This window comes from Molothrus aeneus, chromosome 5 (genome assembly GCF_037042795.1).
Source record: "Molothrus aeneus isolate 106 chromosome 5, BPBGC_Maene_1.0, whole genome shotgun sequence".
Lineage (NCBI taxonomy): Eukaryota > Metazoa > Chordata > Aves > Passeriformes > Icteridae > Molothrus > Molothrus aeneus.
Genome location: NC_089650.1, coordinates 13167715 through 13189131, shown reverse-complemented (window position 1 = coordinate 13189131; position 21417 = coordinate 13167715). Strand labels below are relative to the sequence as shown.

The 21417-nt window shown below is 38.8% G+C and overlaps 1 protein-coding gene across 3 annotated transcripts in view; it reads left to right on the top strand.

Moving 5' to 3' along the window:
* DGKI (diacylglycerol kinase iota) overlaps window positions 1-21417 on the top strand; it is a 200996-nt gene that overhangs the window by 118059 nt on the left and 61520 nt on the right. For all 3 annotated transcript variants that reach the window (XM_066549925.1, XM_066549927.1, XM_066549926.1), the window contains 5 exons: window positions 752-814; window positions 1044-1117; window positions 2374-2485; window positions 5435-5634; window positions 16590-16690. In XM_066549925.1, the coding sequence (XP_066406022.1) occupies window positions 752-814; window positions 1044-1117; window positions 2374-2485; window positions 5435-5634; window positions 16590-16690 (550 nt within the window). The remainder of the gene's footprint in view (window positions 1-751; window positions 815-1043; window positions 1118-2373; window positions 2486-5434; window positions 5635-16589; window positions 16691-21417) is intronic.

Genomic DNA, 21417 nt, shown 5'->3' with positions numbered 1-21417 from the left:
TTTCAAGTGCACTCATGCTGTTTCTGGCAGTGCCACGCACAGGTGTCTGTAGGAAAGAGCCTGTGGTACTGTTATTATACAGAGCTGGGCAGGTGAGAGAAGTGCCACTCCTTTGGACACAGTCCTGGTCATATCTTGGTCCCTCTGCTTCTGGCTCATAAGCTTCTCAAGTCATTGCTCTGCTTCTTTCAGGGCTTGGGAACTGCATTGATACTGACTTTGCTAGAAGAATTCCCAAAGTTTTGGCCTGTATCTTTGCAGCTTTGAGGAGAGCAGCCTTGGATGTAGGGTGGTGGGGAGTGTATGGCACAAATCAGATATTTGGAGTGATTAATGATGGGTGAATATGCACATATAATTACCCACTTGTGCATTCAGGAGGCAAATGGACAACACTTTATTCTAAAGCCATTAAGAATAAACACTAGTTTGATAATGAACGACATATAATGTATTTATGGATGATAACACCCACGTGCCTTAAATATGGAAACAAGTATGTGAGCAAGAATTTGTGCTTAATGATTCAGGATACCATTGAACTTGGGTGTTCAAGGACTTTTTTCAATTAAGCTCTCAAAAGCAGAAGTATCACAATTTAAGACAATAAAATCAAATCATGTCTTCTGAGAGAGTAAATTTGACCAAAGTGAGTGCATATTGGCAATTAGCTCTGTGGAGGGATAAGAACTGAGGGGAAAAAAAAGAAGAGAGGAAGTGTTGACAATTCCTGCACTGATTTCTGTTGCAGGCAGCCTTTACAGACTTTCTGCAAAGAAGCTCAAGAGATTTATCCAAGCATGTTAAAGTTGTGGTGAGTATAAGAAATTGTGTCATAGTATTGTGAGAACGGGGTGGAGGTGGAGGTTTGGAGAGAGAGTGAGGTGAGAGTTTAATGGCTCTGTTACTTTTCAGTTTTGAGCATGACATTTGCAACACATTCCAAGGAAAGTCTTGGGAAAGTTGTTACAAAGCAGCAACACTTCTCTTGTCTGTGGCTCCATTCAGCAATTTCTCTGTGCTCTGTCACTTTGGCTTTGTAGTGTGATGGTACAGACCTGACTCCAAAGATCCAGGAGCTGAAGTTCCAGTGTATAGTGTTTTTAAACATACCCAGGTAAGCTCAAGATAGATTCTTGAAGTTATGCAACAAAAATAACAATAGTTTTCAAAAGACACCTAACAGTTTTCCTAGGCTGGGTTTTCTCACCTTATTGAGAGCCGGCTCCTTAGAATGATGTTAATGAGCTATGCAGAATGGCTTCAGAGTTCAGGGTGCAGCAAAACCATTCCTTAAAAAGTTGAGTATTCTGATACAGTAGAAATGCTTAACTTAACACACTTTGAAAAGCTGTGCATCTAACCTGCAAACAAGTTATTAAAGGGACAGATACCCAGTCTTTTGCTTAATTAGAGTCCAAGTGTGGAAAAAAAAAAGAAAGGGGGAGGAGGGAACAGAAATTGAGAGAGGGGAAGGATAAATATTTTAGCAGTTAAGGAATACCAAACTGCCAAAAGAAGTCAATTTTAAACATGTTACAAGGTGTCTTTAATAAAAATAAAGCTGAATTATCAAAAGTTGTTGGTCTCCTGTGCTCTAGAACAGTAGTCTCCAAACTTAATTTGATTGTGCATTTCTGTCAGTAAAAAGCTTTTAAGCATCACCTCTATATATGTATATTTTAAATTATATACATGTGCCTCTATTCTAGTATTACAAAAAATATGTATGTTTTTAATGTTTGCTTTCTTATTGAAAGTAAAAGTAATAGTTTTCTTCATACACTCTAATTGTCTTGTCAGTTGTGGATTTTTCTTGCATGTACCCCACTTTGGAAACCATTGCTTTAAAAAACCTCCTAGTTTGCTCCACAGGCAGTCCCAAGCACTTATTCTTTTGAGTCCTGTACTGCAAGCTTCTGCTTGATGTCACCTCTCCAAAGTTCCCCCTTCTACCTCTTTCAGGTTACTTTTACATTTATTCTCTGATGGTAGAAAAGAGAGATGCCTCAGCTTTATCTGTTCCTGCTTCTTATTTCTCCCTGCCTCCTCAAACTATGCAACATTTTGCGTTCTTTGTGCTGAGCTAGCAGGGAGAGGGGAAAGAGGGGCAAAACAGCTTTATGACTAGGGGCAAAACAGCTTCATGGCTCAACAGCTTACCAGCAGGAATCAAAGCAAATAGGGAGTGCTGCTGCTCTATGGTCTATTTCCTGGTGTTTCCCCATTTTCCTCTCAGAGAGGAACCCGATAAAGTTTATGGTGGGTAGACCTGAGGGTGTTGTATCAGCTTGGAAACAGAAAGAACAGCCTAAAAAGCTAAAAGTCAGGACCTCTCAGGGCAAGCTGCTCTATCCAAACCTGTCTCTGTAGGTATTGTGCTGGCACAATGCCCTGGGGGAACCCTGGTGACCACAGAGACTTTGAGCCCCAGCGTCACGACGATGGCTACATCGAAGTCATCGGCTTCACCATGGCCTCGCTGGTGAGTGCAGGGGGTGCTGCCAGGCTGGGAGGGCTCCCTGGGCAACACTGCAGAGTGCAAAATACTCCTTGTTTCTGAAAATCAGGTGTGCTTCCCCATAGTCACAAGGCAAAAGCATGCTCTGCTGTTAACTGGCAGAGCCAAATAGTTCTTTTTTAATAAGAGAAGTGTTATTTAATAATAAAAAGTATTAGTTGCAAAATATGGCTGATTTGCATGTGCAGTGCTCTGAAGTTAAATGGCAAGATTAATACAGTAAGAGCAGTAGGATAAGAGCATGAAGTCATGATTTTACTGTGGGAATGTTCTATGATCAAATAAACACTCCTTTCTCTCTTTAGCTTTTGTCTATTTCATTCTATGGCATTAAAGTCTCTTTTTTAAGTATTGCTGGTATATAAATATGAAATATTAGATAACCTTATATGGACATACAGTTTCTATATCTTCCCCAAAAGTCTTGTGAAACCTTAGTAATAGTTGTGGAAGACTTTACTAGTATTTATTGCATGAATTTTATCTCTCCTTTTGATTCTGCTAGAAAAAGGAAATTCAGCCAACAATTTCAATTTGTCAGTGCACTTTCTTCCAATGCCATCTTTAAAGTGAACTAAAACTGAGATACCATAAAAGCCATCTTTCTCTAAATACCCTGGTGTCCTGCTATGGCAGTGGCCAAACACTATGACAGTGCCTTCAGGGGATGGTTAAATGCAGCCAGAGTTGGCAATGTTCCCATGCTAGCACCAGCCTACCTAAGGCACTGCAGCTTGGGCTTAGTGTGGCCAGCAGAAGGCCCACAGCTGGACTTGCTGGAAAGTTTTTATAGCTCAGACTTAGCTCCATACCTGTAGGCCTTTGTTGCTACTGTCTCATGTAAGCTAGTTTAAAACAAAGATGGATAAGCCTGTTTTAGCTAAACTTCCCTGTTGTGACCTGCCCTCAGTCCATATCACTTTCAGTAAATATCCACAATAATGGTGTTTGTTTCCTCAAAGAGAAAGCCAGGCAAATCTAATCTTCAAAGTAAGAAAAAAGCAGTCTTGCTCAATCTTTCCTTTAAGAGTTTGTCTGGGTTAAGGATACCTTCCTGAACTTTTTTTTTCTTCTTAGTGGGCCTAGTGGATTAGGGAAATAACCCACAAGAAAATTTTTGTTTATTAGCCTGGTAGATCTTGTGGAATAAAAGTGAAGAGGAGTTTAGGGCACGTTTTTGAAAATGCTGTCAAAACTTTAGCATGTACAAACTGAAGGTTTTCAGTCAGAAGAGTTTTTTTTTGTTTTTGACACTAACACACTAGTCAATGGAAGTGGCTAGACAGATTTCAAAAGCTACCAACAATTTTAGTTAGGGCTGAATTTAAGAAGTAGGGCCCTTTGAGCTTCTGTTTCTCTTTAAAGGAAGCCTAGTTGAGACCTGTGTGTCTGCAGGTGTGCTTTGGTTGTGATGCTGAAGAATGATTATAACCTTAGACTGCTTTGATACAATCCTAACTTGTCTTGTATGTCTCAGATGTGCTTGTTGTACCTAAATGAGTCTGTGAAACCAAGGGAAAGAACTACTTTTTAAAAAGCATTTATAATTATTGATCATATTGGCAATTGATCCATAACATTAAGTGCACAGGCCTTGACTTGTGTTAACACTGTTCTCTGCTAGCATTGCATTAATATGAGATTTTTTTCTGCATCTGAGAAATTAGAGTGAATTGTCACATAGTCATATTCATTAAAAAAATACATTTCTGCCCAAACATGTCTACCTAGAACTTGAAGGATCAGCTCATCGTCTTCCTTGCTTAATTTCTTTGAAGTGAATTCTTTAACATGATATTTGTTTTAACAAGGTCCTTCTGCTTGCTCTTTTCAGCCTGTCTAATGTTGAGGTTGACTTGATGTGTAAGCTTTCATAATAAAAAATTTAAATTTACTAATTCCCATTAAGGACCATTCTGTTCAGGAAGGGGAAATAGTTTTTCTGTCTCGCAGATGTATCTAATTAGGGATGTTGTTTTAAAGAGCAAATAATTATTAACGTGACTGTTATTGTAAAAACAAACCAACCAAAACAAATTGAAAGCTTTAAGAACGAGCACAGTTATTAATTTGCATGTGCACAAGTGCGTATATACGGATGATGAGTCCTATAATGCATGTGGGTAGATATCTCCTTGTTGCTTTGCAGTTTTGGGGTGAAAATGCTTTCATTGGGCTCTTTCAGAATAGCTTAGGAATGGAGTACTGTGTAAAGGACGCTGCCAGCAAAGTGGCATTTTGGATTTTTTAGCTGCCTCAGCTTACTCTGTTCTGAGCTATCTTTTCCCTGCTTGTTGGAACCCAGGACATCTCTCTAGCTGTCCTGAATGGCTTGAGCCCCTGCTAAGGGGCTCAGAGACCTTGGCACCAGTGACTTTGAATTTGACCCATGGAGCAAATGACCACCTTTATATGAAGCATTACAAGTCAAGAGACTTTAAGTAGAATAATAGTTAGCTTGTTATAGGGTGAAAAGTAGAATTTTAAGGTTTCTAGAATGGGGACTTAGGATCCCAAGATGGAGGAATTTGGATGTGTTTTGTCCTTCTTTCTCTTTCTTCCTAGCCTCCATCTTATGGGTGATGGTGGCACTTTTGGATTGGTTTAAGGTAGGAACGCACTGTCTAACATAGGTAATAGGTATTGGGAAATTATTGTAAATGAAGTACATGTAGTTTTTAGTATAAAAGACAACACTGACCTGCTGAACAGACCTCAGCAGGCCAGAGAAAGAATATTATAGATAAGAAATAATAAACAACCTTGAAAACTACAGCTGAGGAATCCTGACTCCTTCTTTGACTGCCGGGCTGGGAAAAGACTTGTATGTATCTCGGGGTCACTCTGACCAGCAGAGATTCCAAGACCTGCTTGGTGTTTTGTTTGTTTGTGTGTTTTGTTTGTTTCTTGCAGGCTGCCCTCCAGGTGGGTGGCCACGGGGAGCGGCTGCACCAGTGCCGGGAGGTGACGCTTTTGACGTACAAGTCCATCCCCATGCAAGTGGATGGCGAGCCCTGCCGGCTGGCCCCCTCCCTCATCCGCATCTCCCTGAGGAACCAGGCCAACATGGTGCAGAAGAGCAAGAGGAGAACGTCCATGCCTTTGCTGAATGAGTGAGTTGCACATGTGCATGTCCTAGAGGCAGGAGGCCCGTGTGGGGCAGCGTATTCTGTCATGGATTTTGCATGTACTGGACTTGCAGCGCATTTGAAAAATAAATTAAAAAAAATAAATCACATCTTCTGAAGTCCCTTTTCACTCTATTGTAAATACTTCCCTGACTTTCTTTTACTCTTTATCTTCTGAGTTACCCCTCTCTTGCTTTTAGAATGGTGTTCTATCTTTCTGTTATGTATTTATTTATTTAGAGAGGTTTCTGCAGCCTTGGCAGTCTGCCCCTTGGCTTCTGATGGTTCTGCATATGTATGCCATTTGCCTTTGAAGTTTTTTTGATTTAGTTTCTCAGCTTTATTGATCTGCTTTTTAAGCTGCATTGAAGACCCCGTAAGAAATTGCCACACTCAAGAGCTAATCAGGACATATTTCAGTCTCTGCTGTGAGCACATGCTGCCTGGCAGAGTCTACAGAGAAAGATTTGAATGTCCTGAAAGAACTGTTTGTACTTTTTAGGAAATCCTTCTCCAGTATAGAAACCCAAATGAGAAATGAGTATTGTAAATGTGACTAAAGAAAAGCTAAGATTGGAAACTAGTAGCTTGTGAAGAGGAGTACACAGGACTAACATTCTTTTTCATGATTAAACTTTCTTTACAAGCACTGCAGATATAATTTAACCAGAAGAAACCTAAATAGTAAAATTTTGACCTATGAAAGTAGCCACCCAATAAAATAATTTAGATTATTTTGTAGAAGTTATTATTGTAATCCTTGTATAGGTCTTTATTGCTGCTAAAATGAGTGTTGCAAGGGACTTTGCTGTTTTTCATCAAATATTCCAAATGTGAAGCAAAACAGTCTGTCCCTTATCCCAAGATACTGAAGTAATGCCCTAAAGTTATTAAGGATCCACATTTAATTCAAACACACGCACCGAGGCTTTAATATTTTTGGGGAAATGGGTGGGGGAATTTTGCTGTTGCGATTGTAATGGTGAGGCAAGTTCTGTGAAGAGATGTAATACCTTCCAAAAGACTAACTCATATAACTGAAAAAAAAGGACAAGGTCTTAGGCACACCTTTTCTCTTCAGCTATCTTAAAAGTTGTGTCACTTACAGCTGTATATCTAGAGAAAGATCCTGCTTTACTTCAAAGTTTGACTCCAGCCCTTAAGAATTTTTTGTCATTCCCTGGCTGTCAATCTATTAATATAATCAAAGCCACGCTGGTTACTTTCAACATGTTCCTGTTCAATTTAGCACTCTGTTCTCTTACTGAGACTAATTCTTTAAGTTGCAGTAGAAACCCTTTTCTCTAATGTGCAATTTCTTTTTGCCTGGAAAATAGGTAAGGTATATTCATCTTTCTTGAGCAGAGAATAGCAGACTCTTAACTATCGGCAGCAGTGCCCAATTTCACCCAACCACAACTCCTCAATCTTCAGTGAATGCCAAGGGCAGCCCTGGGACATCTTTTTCTGCACTGAAGGAGACTAATGCAAATGTAAAAAGAGAAATCATGGTATTTCAAACTGATAATTAGCATGGGTTAGGTTTGGATTTTTAAATCTGAATTTAAACTGTGGTAGGGAAATTGAGATTTGTAGTATATGCCAATTGTCAAGGGGATATTCTTTGTGGTTTAGCTTGATTTAAATGTGCCATGGTACACTAAATTACTGTCAGAGTCCTTTGATTTGGCTGACGTATTTTTCTGCAGATCTGTGTCTTGGGAAAATGCAAATGATCTGTCAGGAACTGTAGTCTCAGCTTCACATATCAGAAACTGTGTGTGTAGATATTTACATCTATTTCTATATATATCTGTGTATGTGCTTCACTCTGAGGTGTTAAAAAGGAAGGAGAGAGGACTTGAATCTTCTCTTACTGCGATAAGAAGTAAATGACTAGTTAAAGGTTAAAATCTAGGAAGAATATTAGTACTGTAAGAAGTTAATTCAATATGATGCTGATTGGTAGTATTGCACAAGTGAAGAAATTTGTAATTAAATATGTTTATTTGTTTTTCTCAGCTTGCTCTTTAGGATATAACTCCTTATTCTGTTGGAATCTCCCAGAAAGCCTAGTATTGGATGGAACATGATATATGAAGGGTTTTTTAATGACTATCATTTAAATGTTAGATATGTGAGATAAGTCACTGGGTCTGGAGCTATCCTTAATTACTAAACAGCTCTTCTTGAGCTCCTTGCCAGGAAAGTAATTAGAAAATTATCTTGGTCACAGAAATGTAGAGTTGTTATTATTGTCAGCTTTGATATTACTGCCAGATGAAAAGAGAGTGAGTAGAAAAAGACTTAACTTGAAGATATACACTGTTTCTGTATTTTTTTGACCTGATCATCTTTTTTTTCTGTGGTTTTTTTTTTCCTCCTTGAAACACTTGTTGGCTAAGTTCTCATTCCTGTTCTCCACTACTGATCACAGTAGCATGTGAAAGAGACAACACAGCTTGGTTTTCTGTGACTGAGCCAAGAATGTGGCTGTTCAGAGCTATACCAAAAATTATGGGGAATAAGAAGAGAAACTGTGGTTCAACTTTTCCAGGAATAATTTTCTGATTAGAAACTCCTGCATAGTATATTCCCCAGTAAGTTTCCTTACTGCATAGTATATTCCTCCTGCATAGTATATTCCCCAAGAAGTTAATGAACACTTCCTGAATTGAAAAGTGTATTTTGCTCTCACTGACTTTTAGTTTGGCTTGAGGGAGAGCACCTTGCATAATGGAAGAGAAAGAAGAGGGAAGAACTTTTTAGATAAAATATATTTGATGCATTCAAGAAGAAGAAAGGGACCATTTGAATATAAATACTGAGGGTGACTATAAACAGTAAAGCTGAATATTAATAAAATGCAAGTTTCCCTAAGGTATGAGCAAGAGGAATGGAAACAGAAACTTGTCATTGTAGATACAAAATCTCCAGTAAGGGTATTTTTTCCTTAAACAGTAATTAGTTGGTCAACCCTTGGAGACAATTCCATCCATCTGGATCTCAGCTCTGATGTTTGTTTGTGTTTCTGGACCTGCTTCCAAAGTCTGTTGCTTTGAAATTTTTCAGTGCCCGTGGAAGAAATTCTGGGATCCCTTGTCTTGTATAGTTATGTGCTGAGCTTTTCACTGCTCCTCACTTGTGTCTTTAGAAAGCTCCTGTGTGCCACATAGCAGTGATTTTCTCCATTTGCATGTCTTCAGTTGCTCTTGGCTTCCAAGTGTGAGCTCAGAGATCTGCATGGCCCTTCATTCAACTTTCACGTGACACATTCCTTTTGTTTCTGTTTAAATGTTGTGTGTCTTTCTCTTTCTTTCTTCTCTTGCACTCCTTCTCTCTCTCTCACCTTTTTTTCTTGTCTGTCCTCACTGTGTGCTGTTTTTCTCCTGGCCACTCATTTCCTGCTGCCTTATAGTATCCATAAAGTGCAGTCTGCTGACCTGAGGAGAGTCTCGGCTCCCCCTGATTCCTTCACTGTGTGAGTATCTGGCTTTTTTCTATTCTAAAAGTTCCACAGCCTTTTGTTATTAACCTGTGTCATTCAGCTGAGAGATGGGGCAGTAAAATCCAGTGACAAATGTGAAGAGGGAGCTCAGATGACAGCATGACTGATGGGCACAGTTCCACAGTAGCCAAGTAAGGTGAGCAGGACATGTCTGGTGATGGAGACCAGGTTCAGCCATGAGCCAGCTCCTCAAACATCCATGGCAACAGGCACATCTGAGGTTTAATGCCAGGCATCATTCCTGGAAAGAATTGAGATGAGATCTTTTCGATCCAACACAGGATTCCTCTGTTTCAAGTTTCCAGTGAACATGAGGAAAAAATGCTTTTTATCCTAAGGTTGACAGAGCACTGGCACAGATTGCCAAGAGAGCTTGTGGAATCTTCATCTTTAGTCATAATCAAATGCTGCCTGGACATGGTCCTGGATAGCCTGCTCTAGGTGCTCCTGCTTGACCAGGGATTTGCACCAGATGACCTCTAGAGGTCTCTTTCAGCTTCAACCATTCCGTGATTCTGTGAAATTTCAGAAAGCTCCAAGTGCTTCATTGTTATTTTGGAAAAAGGAAAGATTTTCAGTTTGGTGTGCCTTTTCCGTGGGTCCACTTTGCTGTATTCTGTTAACAAGCATAAAGTAATGAAACCAACTTGCCTCACCAATTCAGCATCTGAATCAGCCTCTAGAAAAATTTGAGGTAAACCTTATTTCTTACACAGAACATTGAACTGTGTGTCTAAGAGAATGAGTACTATTTCCAAGCTCAGGGATATCCCTTGGAAAATTACCTCCAAGTTTTGATGCAGTTCATTTTAATGTCCCATTTGATATCAGCTCTCCGAATAAAGCAGGGAGAGAAAGACGTGCAAGCCCCAAACTAATTTAAAAGTCAAAGTTGTTCTCTATCTTAAAATCTGTAAAAATAGATTAAGCATGCTGCTGCACTGGGGCTGCCAATTAATGTGTCTGGCAAATTAAAATAGGAATCCATGAGGTAACACAGAAATATGATTTGGATTATGATGGCTTTGAGATTCAAATATTGCTTTGTGTTTTTTTGTTGAACAACATAGAAGAAGACTGAGTTCCAGTGTAGTACTGAACAGCAGGGCAGATCCTACTGAGACCTGGTGATGGATTATAGCCCGTCTTAGATAAATGTCAGGATTTCTGCAGCAGGAGATGCATGGGAGTTTAGGGCAGGCAATTTATTAGGCTCATGTGGTCTTTTTTTGCAGAGACACTAGAACTGTAGTGTGATCCATTGCAAATGCTTATACAAGGTGTGCAAGTAAACGCAAGCATTGTATTTTTGAAGGTCTTTTAAAAGGAAGGTGAAAATTTGCATTTTCCTGCTGGATGTTTAGAGATGAGAAGATGCATATGTGAGAGTACATTTGTCTTGTGTGGTTGATGCTGAAAATTACCATTGAAAAATAAGATATTTACTTGTGTAGCCCCTACAGCTCTTCTACAAGTGGAAGAAACACTGTGGGTAGGTTGTAATTATTTTTTTCAATTAAAATATCTGCATAAATGAAAATACAAATATCACTGTACTGGTAAATACTACTCCTTTATGGAGTTTGTGGTAATGATTGCAGCAGAGTATGTGTATAAAACCTGTGTGAATAACAAAAGAGTAATAGAAGATAGTATTTTTGCTTTTAGACATTCAAATGCCAAACGAAATCACCCTTCTCAGGCTGAATATGGTTACTGTTTTTAAGAAGAGAGTCTAATAAGGAACAGTAGGAGGCAAGGTGTAAGGGAGAAAGTCATAGAAAGTGAACTGTTCTCCAAAGGCAGAGTTAAGGATGAAATGCTTGGAGATATCTTCTCCTTTTTTTCTGAAACATGATTTATAGGGAATTGAGTCTTCTCATTTCTTATCAGTTTTTCCTGTTTAACGTGGATTTCTGAATGTGAAGCTGTCCTGTGTTCTCTGGCAGCCCAGAAAGCCAACCATAAACTGGGCTGCAGCTGAAGCAGCGTGGCCAGCAGGTCCAGGGAGATGATTCTGCCCCTCTGTTCTGCTCATGTAGACCTCACCTGTAGTGCTGCATCCAGCTTCAGGGTCCCCACCATGGCAAGGATGTTGACCTGCTGGAGTGAGCTCAGCAAAGGGCCCCCAAGGTGATTAGAAGGATTGAGCACCTCTCCTATGAGGAAAGGCTGAAAGAATTGGGATTATTCAACCTGGAGAATAGGAGCTTTGGGGTAACCTAACTGTGGCCTTCCAGTACCTGAAGGGAGCCTACAAGAAACATGGAGAGGGACCATTTACAAGAGCATGTAATGACAAGTAATTTCAACATGAAAGAGAGTAGGTTTGGATTAGATAATGGGAAAAAATTCTTTATGGTGAGGTGCTGGAACAGGTTGCCCAGAGAGGCTGTGGTGCCCCATCCCTGGAGGTGTTCAAGGCCAGGCTGGATGGGGCTTTGAACAATCTGGTCTTGTGAAAGGTGTCCCTGCCCATGGCAGGGGAGTTGGAACAAAGTGATCTTTAAAGTCCCTTCCAACCCAAAAAATTCTATAATTCTGTTTAGAGGGATTATTACTTATGGAGAACCCTCTGTGCTTGGAAGGGTAATGTGTGAGAGAAGCACAGTTAACATGCAGGAGAAGAAAAGCAAGTTCCAGGATTCTACTGGGAAGTTCAGAATGTGTCTGTACTTTAGGTGTCTCTGTGGGTCTAGCTCAACAATGCCAAATGTGTTTGCTGAAGAAATTGTGAGATAAGAAAGTGTCAAAGAACTCACTAGGGTTAGCCAGGTTAACCTGGTTTATGTGGGATAACATTCATGTCCTGGTTTTGGCTGTGATATGGCTGATTTTCTCCCTAGTAGCTGTACAGAACTGTTTTTTGGATTTATGGCAAGAATAATGTTTTGGCTATTGCTAATTAGTGTTTATCCCAAGTAAACACTATTTTCAGTGTCTCACACTCTGCTGCTGAGGAGCTGCACTCAATGCTGGGAGAGAGTGAGGCCAGGTAAGGTGACACAAACTGGCCAAGGTGATGTTTCACACCAGAGAAGGTCATGTCCAGTGTGTAAACTGGAGGAGTTACCTGGGAGGGGAGTGCTGTTTGGGGATTTGCTGAGTGGTGAGCAGTTGTATCATGCATCTCTTCTTTTCTCTCGTGTTTGTAACTCTCTCTACCCCCCACTTATCATTACTACTATTATTACCATATTTATTATTATTATACTATTTTGTTCTGTCATGAAATTCTTATCCCGTTTGTGAGGTTTATCTTTTCTTTCCAATGCTTCTCCTAACCAAGGGGGTTGTCCTTTGGCCCAGCACACAATGACATGGATGCTCATCTAGCTCAGAAGAAAAAATATGTGGTAGAGCTTATAATTTCAAGGGTTGTTTTTTTGTTTTTTTTTTTTTTTTTTTTTTTTTGTTTTTTTTTTTTTTTTGTTTTTTTTTTTTTTGTTTTTTTTTTTTTAGGTAAAGAGTTTAGCAAGAGCTTCACCTTAAAATAGTAGGAACTTTTGTGAAGTGTTGAAATTCCTCCATAGAAGAGACTGAATGAGTCTGCTCTGTTGTGGCAGTTCTTATGTTTCAAGTAGAGAGATGCTGCCAGAAATTTATTTTTAATGTATCATATCCAAGCTCTATCAATGTGATCTTGAAAGTAAGGTGAATTCATTTTTCTCTTTTGGCTACAGCTTTCCTCTTTCCAATTGTTCTAAACACCAGAATACTTAATTAATTTTTCATGTTTATTTCCTCTCTAGGAGACAGGTAATCCATTAATCATTCATTGTCACTGCAAATATCTCCTAAAAGACTGAGTTTTTTTTACTCAAGTATTTTTTGTATGGGGGGAAGTAGATTTCCTTTTCTGTTTACTGAATCATGTTAAAATATATGTGTAGGATGGTGTGGGCTGTATTCTTGAAGATCTATCAGAAATTTGTCACTGGATTCTGTAGACTTGTTGGACTGTTTATTCTTATCATTCCTTTCTCTGTGGAGACGTGAAGTGTAAGAAATGGTTCACTGGGTTCATAAATAATTGAAATAGGGATTGGGGTATATATAATTTACAAGTCTGTCTCCCCAGCTGAATAAAGCTAGTGGGTGGTGGCAGAAGTGTAGCTGTTTGCTGTACAGGAGTGCCAGGCTTGGGCAGGACCCAAGCTTGCTCTGCCTGTGCTCTTCCCTTGGTGACTGGAGGCAGGAGCATGTGTCCTAGGAAAACCAGCTGTGCTCCAAGTGAGCTGTCTCGCATCCTCTCACTTGTTGCTGGATGATTAATAGGGGCGAGGAACTCATGGCTTCATCAAAAACTGAGTGTGTTTTCTAGATGAAAGATCTTGGAGAAGATTCATATTTAGGTCTGTGTTTAAATGAAATAATTATAAATAATAAACATGAAAAACCAGAATGTTTTATTTGACCTCAATCTTTATTTACATCCTCATGAGGCAAATGACATTTAGGATTTAGTTCTGTGGATTGATGTGTTTGTGGAATGAGTTCTTAATTAGATTCTTTAGGAGGTAATGGACTTCATTAATCTGTACTTTCAAGTACTTTTTGTTGGCTATGTAATACACCATGTAAAAAAATAATTGTTAAGAGGTAAGTAATTTAAGTAATTTAGGTTGAATTACAGTGCAGCAATCTCCCCAAATTTATTTATAAATTGCTGCTTTATGTGGAAAGCTTTTCTTCCTCTCCTTGCAGTTAAGCAAGCTGTTTTACACAGTATTTAGAGACATCTATTTCTATTAATACTGTACTCATGTTTCTGTTCAGTGACATCCATCACCCTGCTATTTGCTTTTACATGCACATGCTTATGTATTTTATCTTTCTGGTTTCTGGATATACTGATTGTCTGAACAAAGGCAAATTGATCTATTTGTATAATAATATGGATTATGATGCAGTGTCCATGAAGACTGCAATAGTGTTGATAATGGAAGTATTTTGCTCAGCTCCATTAGATAGAGTTCTGTGAATGAATGAGTTAATTAGTTTGACTGATGAGGACAATATACCCTGGTGTCAATTGCTGCTAGTCTGATAGCACAAGAAATGAATATACCAATAGTGATTTGTAGAATCAAATTTATTTTGAATAGGTTATAAAATTTAGTGACACAATGTGTCAGCCAATGACTGTTATAAGAGAACAAAGGGTGTTTGCAAAGAACTGATGAACAAAACCATCAAGCTTGAGTTACTGAATAAATGTCTCTTTTGTGCATGTGTCAATACACATACATTTTTAGGAATGTGTATATATGTTTACTTGTGTTATGAATATGCTACTTGTGACTGGACCTGGCTAAGTGTATAAATCTCTACCCTGTGGAAAGGAACTCCTGGCATTGTTATTTCTGGTAATATCTTGTTTTCTATAGAAAGCTACTGTTTCCAAGGTTACATTTTTCTTGCTAAGATAACTAAACTTTTCAAACGGACAAGAGCCCAAGTTCTGTTTCTCTCCAGTTGTATGTTTTAGCACACAACCTGTTTATGTAGTGGTTTTAGTTCTGTCTTTATAAAAATGGAGTGAGAGGAGGGCAGAACAGAATACCAAACTCTGGTACTTGCCAGCTGATTGCCCTCCTACACTGGACCTGCTCCTGTTTCTCCTCAGAAAATACACTTTAGATGGTGTGCTTGTTGCTCCTGCAGAAAAAAAGTCAGATATACAGTGTGCCTATATATCAAAAATTATACTTCTTGCAAAAGCATGGGAATATTTTTCTTAAATATGTTCTAATTAAAAGAGAATTTTGGAGAGTGTATGTGTGGTTCTTGGAAGAAAAGAGATATTCTAGATTTTCTTAATTTCAGATACTTTTCTTCCTCCAGCTCCAAGCAAAGAAAAAGACCTTTCTCACTTCTTTTCAGGTGAAAGGACTAATTTGACTCAGAAGGTGATACTGCACATGCAGTAGGTTGCCGTCGGCTTCAAGCTAAGAAATAACATTTGTTTTTCTTCCTTACATGGTATTAGGTAGTGAGTCAGCATATCTAAGAAGTCAGTGTTATCTTGCACTCCCCTTGGTGTCCAAACACCATCCTGTGTTTGGATTCCAACAAGTAGGTTGGAAGGGAGACAATTAGCCAAGGTTTGGCAGATGTTGGCATGAGGTCATCCTGTTTGCCTCTCCTGCTTTCATGAGAGCCAGATTATTCATTGTGATAATGAGTTTGAAATGAGGCCCAATGTAATAGAACGTAAGTCTACCACTGATTAATTGATGACATTAGTGAAGAAAATTCACATTTGAACTGGTGTTTAGAAATGAGGTAATACAGGTAACATTTGTGAGATGTTCCTTGTCCTTCACTAGCAGTGCAAATACTATAAATAAAATAGTTTAAAACTGAGACAAAGAAAGAAGCAAAACTGTATATTTATGAGAGTACACAGCATTATGACTTTGAAAAGGCAGAGTATATTAGTCAGTATTACTGGTAGTAACAAGATTAAAACAGAAAATAGCGACAATCATTTGGTAAAAGCACAGAATGAGTAATCTACTTTTAACTGACCTGGGGCTGAGTTCCTATAGGACAGACATTTGCTACGAGTGTAATAATACACAGATTGTCTCTCTTTCTTTAAGTGGAAGATGCAAGTGTGGCTAAATTGATTTCCATAGAATCTAGCTAAACTTAAAAAATCAAATAATAGGTTACATTAAGGTAGAAACTAGTGTGAAATGAAGAAGAAAGCTTTTCTGGACAAATTTCTATCCATATTTATATGGATATTTCATGTTAAGTACATGAACACCTAATTTCTAGATACTGACCTATTGAGTCTTTCAAAATTATCAATAGTTGAGGTATCTAAATCAGACTAAATTCTGTAAAAGTGAGTTTGCCATACTGCTACTTGCTTTTAAAAGTCCTCCTGGGTTCTGAGTATTAGACTCACAACTTTCGAGATCTGGTTCTTAGCCACATCTTTGTTGACTGTTTCTCAGACCTGAGATGCTGGAATCAGGATCCTTCAGTAATGTGATGTAGATGCTCTCATGGGCAGAGGTTCTCAAGAAGCATCTTTCTGTGTCTTGAAATTGAAGTTAGCAGATCTATCTACTGGCTGTGGTAGGGCTCTAAGAATCTACACAAAGTCAAACTGGAGAAGGGCAGGGTAGCTACATAGGGGTATAAGAATTCAGAAAAAACCTTTGCAGTTTTAGGTCACACAAACACCAAATGGGATCCTTGATCTTGTTTATTATTTAAGGTGTAATGTCGGTGCTGTTGTGCAGTAGAAAGTCATAATTTTAAATGCAGGAATGGGCCTATGGGGACGTGGCTCACTTTTGAAGAGGCTTGTGCATTTTCTTCTTTCAGAGAAGATTGAAATCCCTTCATATCCTGTTTTCCTTTGCTCTTCCAGGGTACACTTTGTTTAAGAAGCTTTCTTGTTTTCTTGCAGTCCTCATTCCATCCCAGATCGCCTGAGGATCAGAGTGAACAGGATTAATTTACAAGAATACGAGGGCCTACATTATGACAAGGAAAAGCTCCGGGAAGCTTGTAAGTTGGGAGAAGCCAGATTGTGGCTGCTTTTGGTAGAACATTCTGTACAAATCTTACTTTGACCAAAACAACCCCTACTCCAAAAATAACAACAAGACCCCCCAAAGACAGGGTCAAGCACACACTTTTGGATGAGTAATATTGAGACTATGCTCATCTATATGTGCATACGTACAAATGTGCTCTCTCTATATGAATAGCATCTATAGAGATCATGTATAGCTATTCCACTGCTTTCTTACTTAAACATGTTTCTTCTTATTATATTTACTGTAAAATAAATGTTTTGCACACAGAATATTTTTTATTCATGTCTTTCTGTTGGTTCTGCTGGGTTTCTAGTATATGAGACTGTACCAGATTTTATGATTAGCATCAGATTTCAAGCTGAGTGGGAGACCATGATATATTTGATATTGAGAATGTGCACTGACCTGGAACATGGTTCTTGCACAGGTACATTTATCTTGGGGAACAAATCTGGGTTCCCCACACCCTTATTCTTTACCAGCCTTCAGTTTTCCATTTCAGAGAATAATTGCTGGGTTTTTTTCCTCATGTAATGGTTTAATTGCTATGTTTAGGGGTAAGTCAAAAGCAGACAGTGGTTGCTTTGGCAATGTTGATGATGACAATCTGAACTTAAAAATGGAATTCCTTTCCTTGGTGACACAGAGTCATTAATCAATGAGGGACAGGGCTGCTTGTGATAAGAGTTTAATAGTCTTGTTATGCATCTGGCTCATTATTCATATTAAATTACAAGCATGAGTGTTTGTTGTGCAACAGAGCTTCAGTTCCCTCTGCAATACAGAGTGCTTTGGTAATTACAGGATGACAATCCTTTTAATTGGTTTGCTTATCTTATTGTTGGAAGATAGTTAAACTGTTTCCATTTCACTCTTCCAGTCCCACCCCTTCTCAATTTACTGTCTCTCTTTGCACCAAAAGAATTGAAATATCTTAAATTTTAACATAGGTCTTGACAGCCTTAACTGAAGTTAGTGGATTTTGGTCATATTTAAAGCAATCAAAGCCTTCACTGGACAGAGAAGAATTTTAACAGGATCAGGATTATTCCTCACTGAAGCAGAACTTGCTTGAAGTTTAAATTGAGAGTTTGACATTGAGTAGATTTCAGGCAACACTGAATGCACAACTCCCAACACTGTCAGAAACAACTTGGCTTATTTGAGGGTTGCCCATCTGAGGAAAGCTATTCTCATCCATCCTTAGTATGGATGCAAATTTTCTGTGTCTGAATTTAGCATGTTTTTTGTCCTTAGGAGCCATTACATGTTCTGACACAAAACATACCACTTCTTACACTATTGTCACTGCAGGGATAGGTGTGTATTTATGTTATTTGTCACCTGCCAAAATTCACAATGAAAACCTTATAAGAAAATGCCAGCAACTGATCTAACATCCTGGATTTGATCACTTAGTAGGAGTGTGCTTAAGAGGTTATAATTCAAAAAACAGGTGTTTGTTCATCAAGACTTAAAATGATTGCTTTTGGACATTGGTGGGTCATTTGTAATGAAACCCTTTTGAATCTTTGAAGTCAATGCATGTCCACCATGATAATATAACACAGTTGGGCTGGACTATTCTCCCCAGATATTTTTCATAGAGTTGTTTTTCCTATCAGTCCTCTTAACTGTCCCAGTAATGCTTATTCATTACTGTTACTTACTGTAAGTATATGAGAAAGCAAATATCCCCATTACCCTAAAAGAGACCAGAAAAGATATTTTACCTTAACCTTTGTTGTAGTAATGTCCTGTGAGAGGGCATGTAACTTGCACTATACACTGGTGGTCATAAGACTACTTCTCTGGTTATATATCTTTAAATGCCTCTCTTACTGGAGTTGTTACTGAAGAGGTGCTGGTTTCCTTCAGCAGGACTGTAGCTTTTGTGTGTATAGATGACTCACTAGATGCTTGCAGGAGACCAAGTTTATGTACTTGTTCAGGCTTTGGCAGAATGCCTACAACTGAATCCAGAATGTTATACTTAATATCCATTCTCCATCCACAAGGATTAAAAACAGTTCGACCTCCCTAAGTAATTTGAGAACAAAGCAGAATCTCACAGCAATCTGAACAGGAAAAGGAAGCCAATTAATAAGGAGTTATCCCTGAAGGAAAAATAGTAAAGAACCTATTACGGTTTTTGCCTGTTACATGTCTCCATAATACAGTTTTGAAAGCTCTGACCTCACTGTAATAATCTGGATCATTTTAACTCGCAGTGAATACATTAATCTCCCTTGCTTACTTGTAATACTGATTTGAATCTATCAACTATTTCACCTAAGATTGTCTTCTGACATAGAGGAGCTCATTATACAAAATGTTCCATGAAGATTAATCTTCACTCTGCTGGAGGTAGACACTTCATTTTGAAAGCCTCCAGAACAATTAAAGAATGTCATTTTGGCCTTTGAAGGGCATGACTGTCCTTAGCTCATTCTCCTTCTGTTGTTTTCTACTTTTCTTGTCAATGCAGCTGGCATTTAACCCAGATGTTGTTTCTGAATTGTCCCTTTCTTTCCTCCCCTTGCTCCTCCTTTTCTCCTGTCAGTATCTCAGTATTGTGTGGGGGATGATTAATGATTGTACAGAGGGTGCTTATTGATCCTTCAGTGAGGAGGGATGAATGCTTTGGTGCAGCATTTTAAGAAAGGGATATATGTTGGTGTTTTAGTTATGTTGTAATATTCTTCACTGCAAATGTAGTTGTCTTTTCTAACACCTCCTTATTCATGTCCTAAGCACTTGTCACCTTAGTCACAAGCTTCACCATCTCTGGCCAATATGAGAGTTGTACATTACAATGACCACAACGAAGATTATCTCACTCAAGAAGTGAGGTGGACTGATGTTTCTAGGTAGACAGAATTTATTTCTGCCTTAGCTGCCTGCTTGTCTTGTGTGCACTCTCTTTGGCTTCTTGTTATAGCAGTAAAGTGTGACCCAAAGCATCACTGTGGGTGAACAATTGAGTTATTTTTAAGACAGCAAAATCTTTCAGTGTGACACTGTATTTTCTCCTTTCCAATATAACTAAAAATTTCCTGACAATGGAGGCATATGTGGAAACTAATTTGTTTTTTAAAAAAGGCAACAAACCAACTAAACATAAGCTAGACAGTGACCTAGTGATCTTCAGTACTTCTTAGTTCTTCCTAGCAACACTATTTCAGATTTGCACCATAAAAAAAAAATCAGTGAAATAACTCCCCATAAGCAGTAACTGAACAGTTGTGGGGTTTTTAATAGGGTATGTCAGCCCTTTCTGCCCTTGTTGTGTGTGCCCTAGCCATGGAGAATCATCTTAGTTTCCTCAGTACCACTAAGATTAAGGAGGAATCATACCCAATTGCAGTGATGACAGTATCAGAAATAACTCTCAGCCCTGTGTCAGCTCTGGGTTTCCCATACTTTCTTTTACACAGACTCAGCTGCTCCTTATGTCCTCTAGAATAAAATGGCACACTAGACTCAAGAGAAATTTTGAAAGAAAATTGAGTTCCATGTGTTTAATCATTGGACTGTCTGTAACCTCACAAGCCTTTTCTGAGCAGCTTCCTTGCTCTGTGTGTGTGCATGATGCTGTAACATGATGGGAGCTTAACCTTGAATTCATGTCTCCCTGATTATCTGTAGCTAAATATCTATAACGTGTGTGCCTCTAATATCTGTGGGTTACCTGAGGGTTTTGGGCTCATCCTAGGAGTTCTTATCAGATACATGGGGATACACAGAGTGACAAGCTTGTGTGTCACTGTGATATGTACATGTACAGAAATGGACTTAGAATCCTTGATCTGTCAAAGGCATTCTGACTCTTTAAAACAGGGATATCACAGGTGAAGGTATTTGGAGATGAGCTCATGTGATTTTGAACAGCTAGCTAAGTAAGAAAGGGCCAACACTTAGGACTTGGTATTTATATCCTGAATATGTAATATAAAAGTCAGCAGGGAGCAGAAGACTTCCTGATGAGCCACGTAGGAAATGTGCTTATATTGAGAAGCAATTTTGAGCTGGATGGATTTAGTTGAGGCAGGTTGTGCAGCTACAAACCTTCTCTTTCATCCTGTAAAGGATGCACCAATGGGCAGTTATTTTTCAGGAGATCTCTTTGAGCACATAGTAGAAGCTCCATAAAAGAAAACTACTTTCATTTTGCTTAGAAGTCAGTGCCTTACTCTAACAACTTTGTTTTGTCAATATGTGTTGCGCACACATTAGCTAATTTAGGTAATTCTTCATCACTGTGATTTCATAAGATCTGAAACTGGGAGGGGTTGAAAGGATTGCTTAAAGCCTCCCAGCAAAGTGAAAGCAGGAGGATTAGAAGTCAGTAAGTCAGTAGTGAGTTAAATATTGGAAATTGCTATTCTCTGAGGCTGGGGGAAGGAGTAAGCACAAGCCATTGGAATTTCATACCATGGGGTTATAGAATCATAGAATGATTTGAGTGGGAAGGGATTTTTAAAAATCATCTAGTTCCAACCCACTGTCATGGGCAGAGACCTCTTCCACTAGAGCATGCTGCTTCAAGTCCCTGACCTTGAACTCTCCCAGGAATGGGGACATCTTCCACTTATCTGGGCTACCCATTCTAGTGTCTTGCCACTCTCATTGTAGAGAATTTCTTCCAAATATCTAATCTAAATCTATCTTGTCTTGATACCTCACAGGGCATAT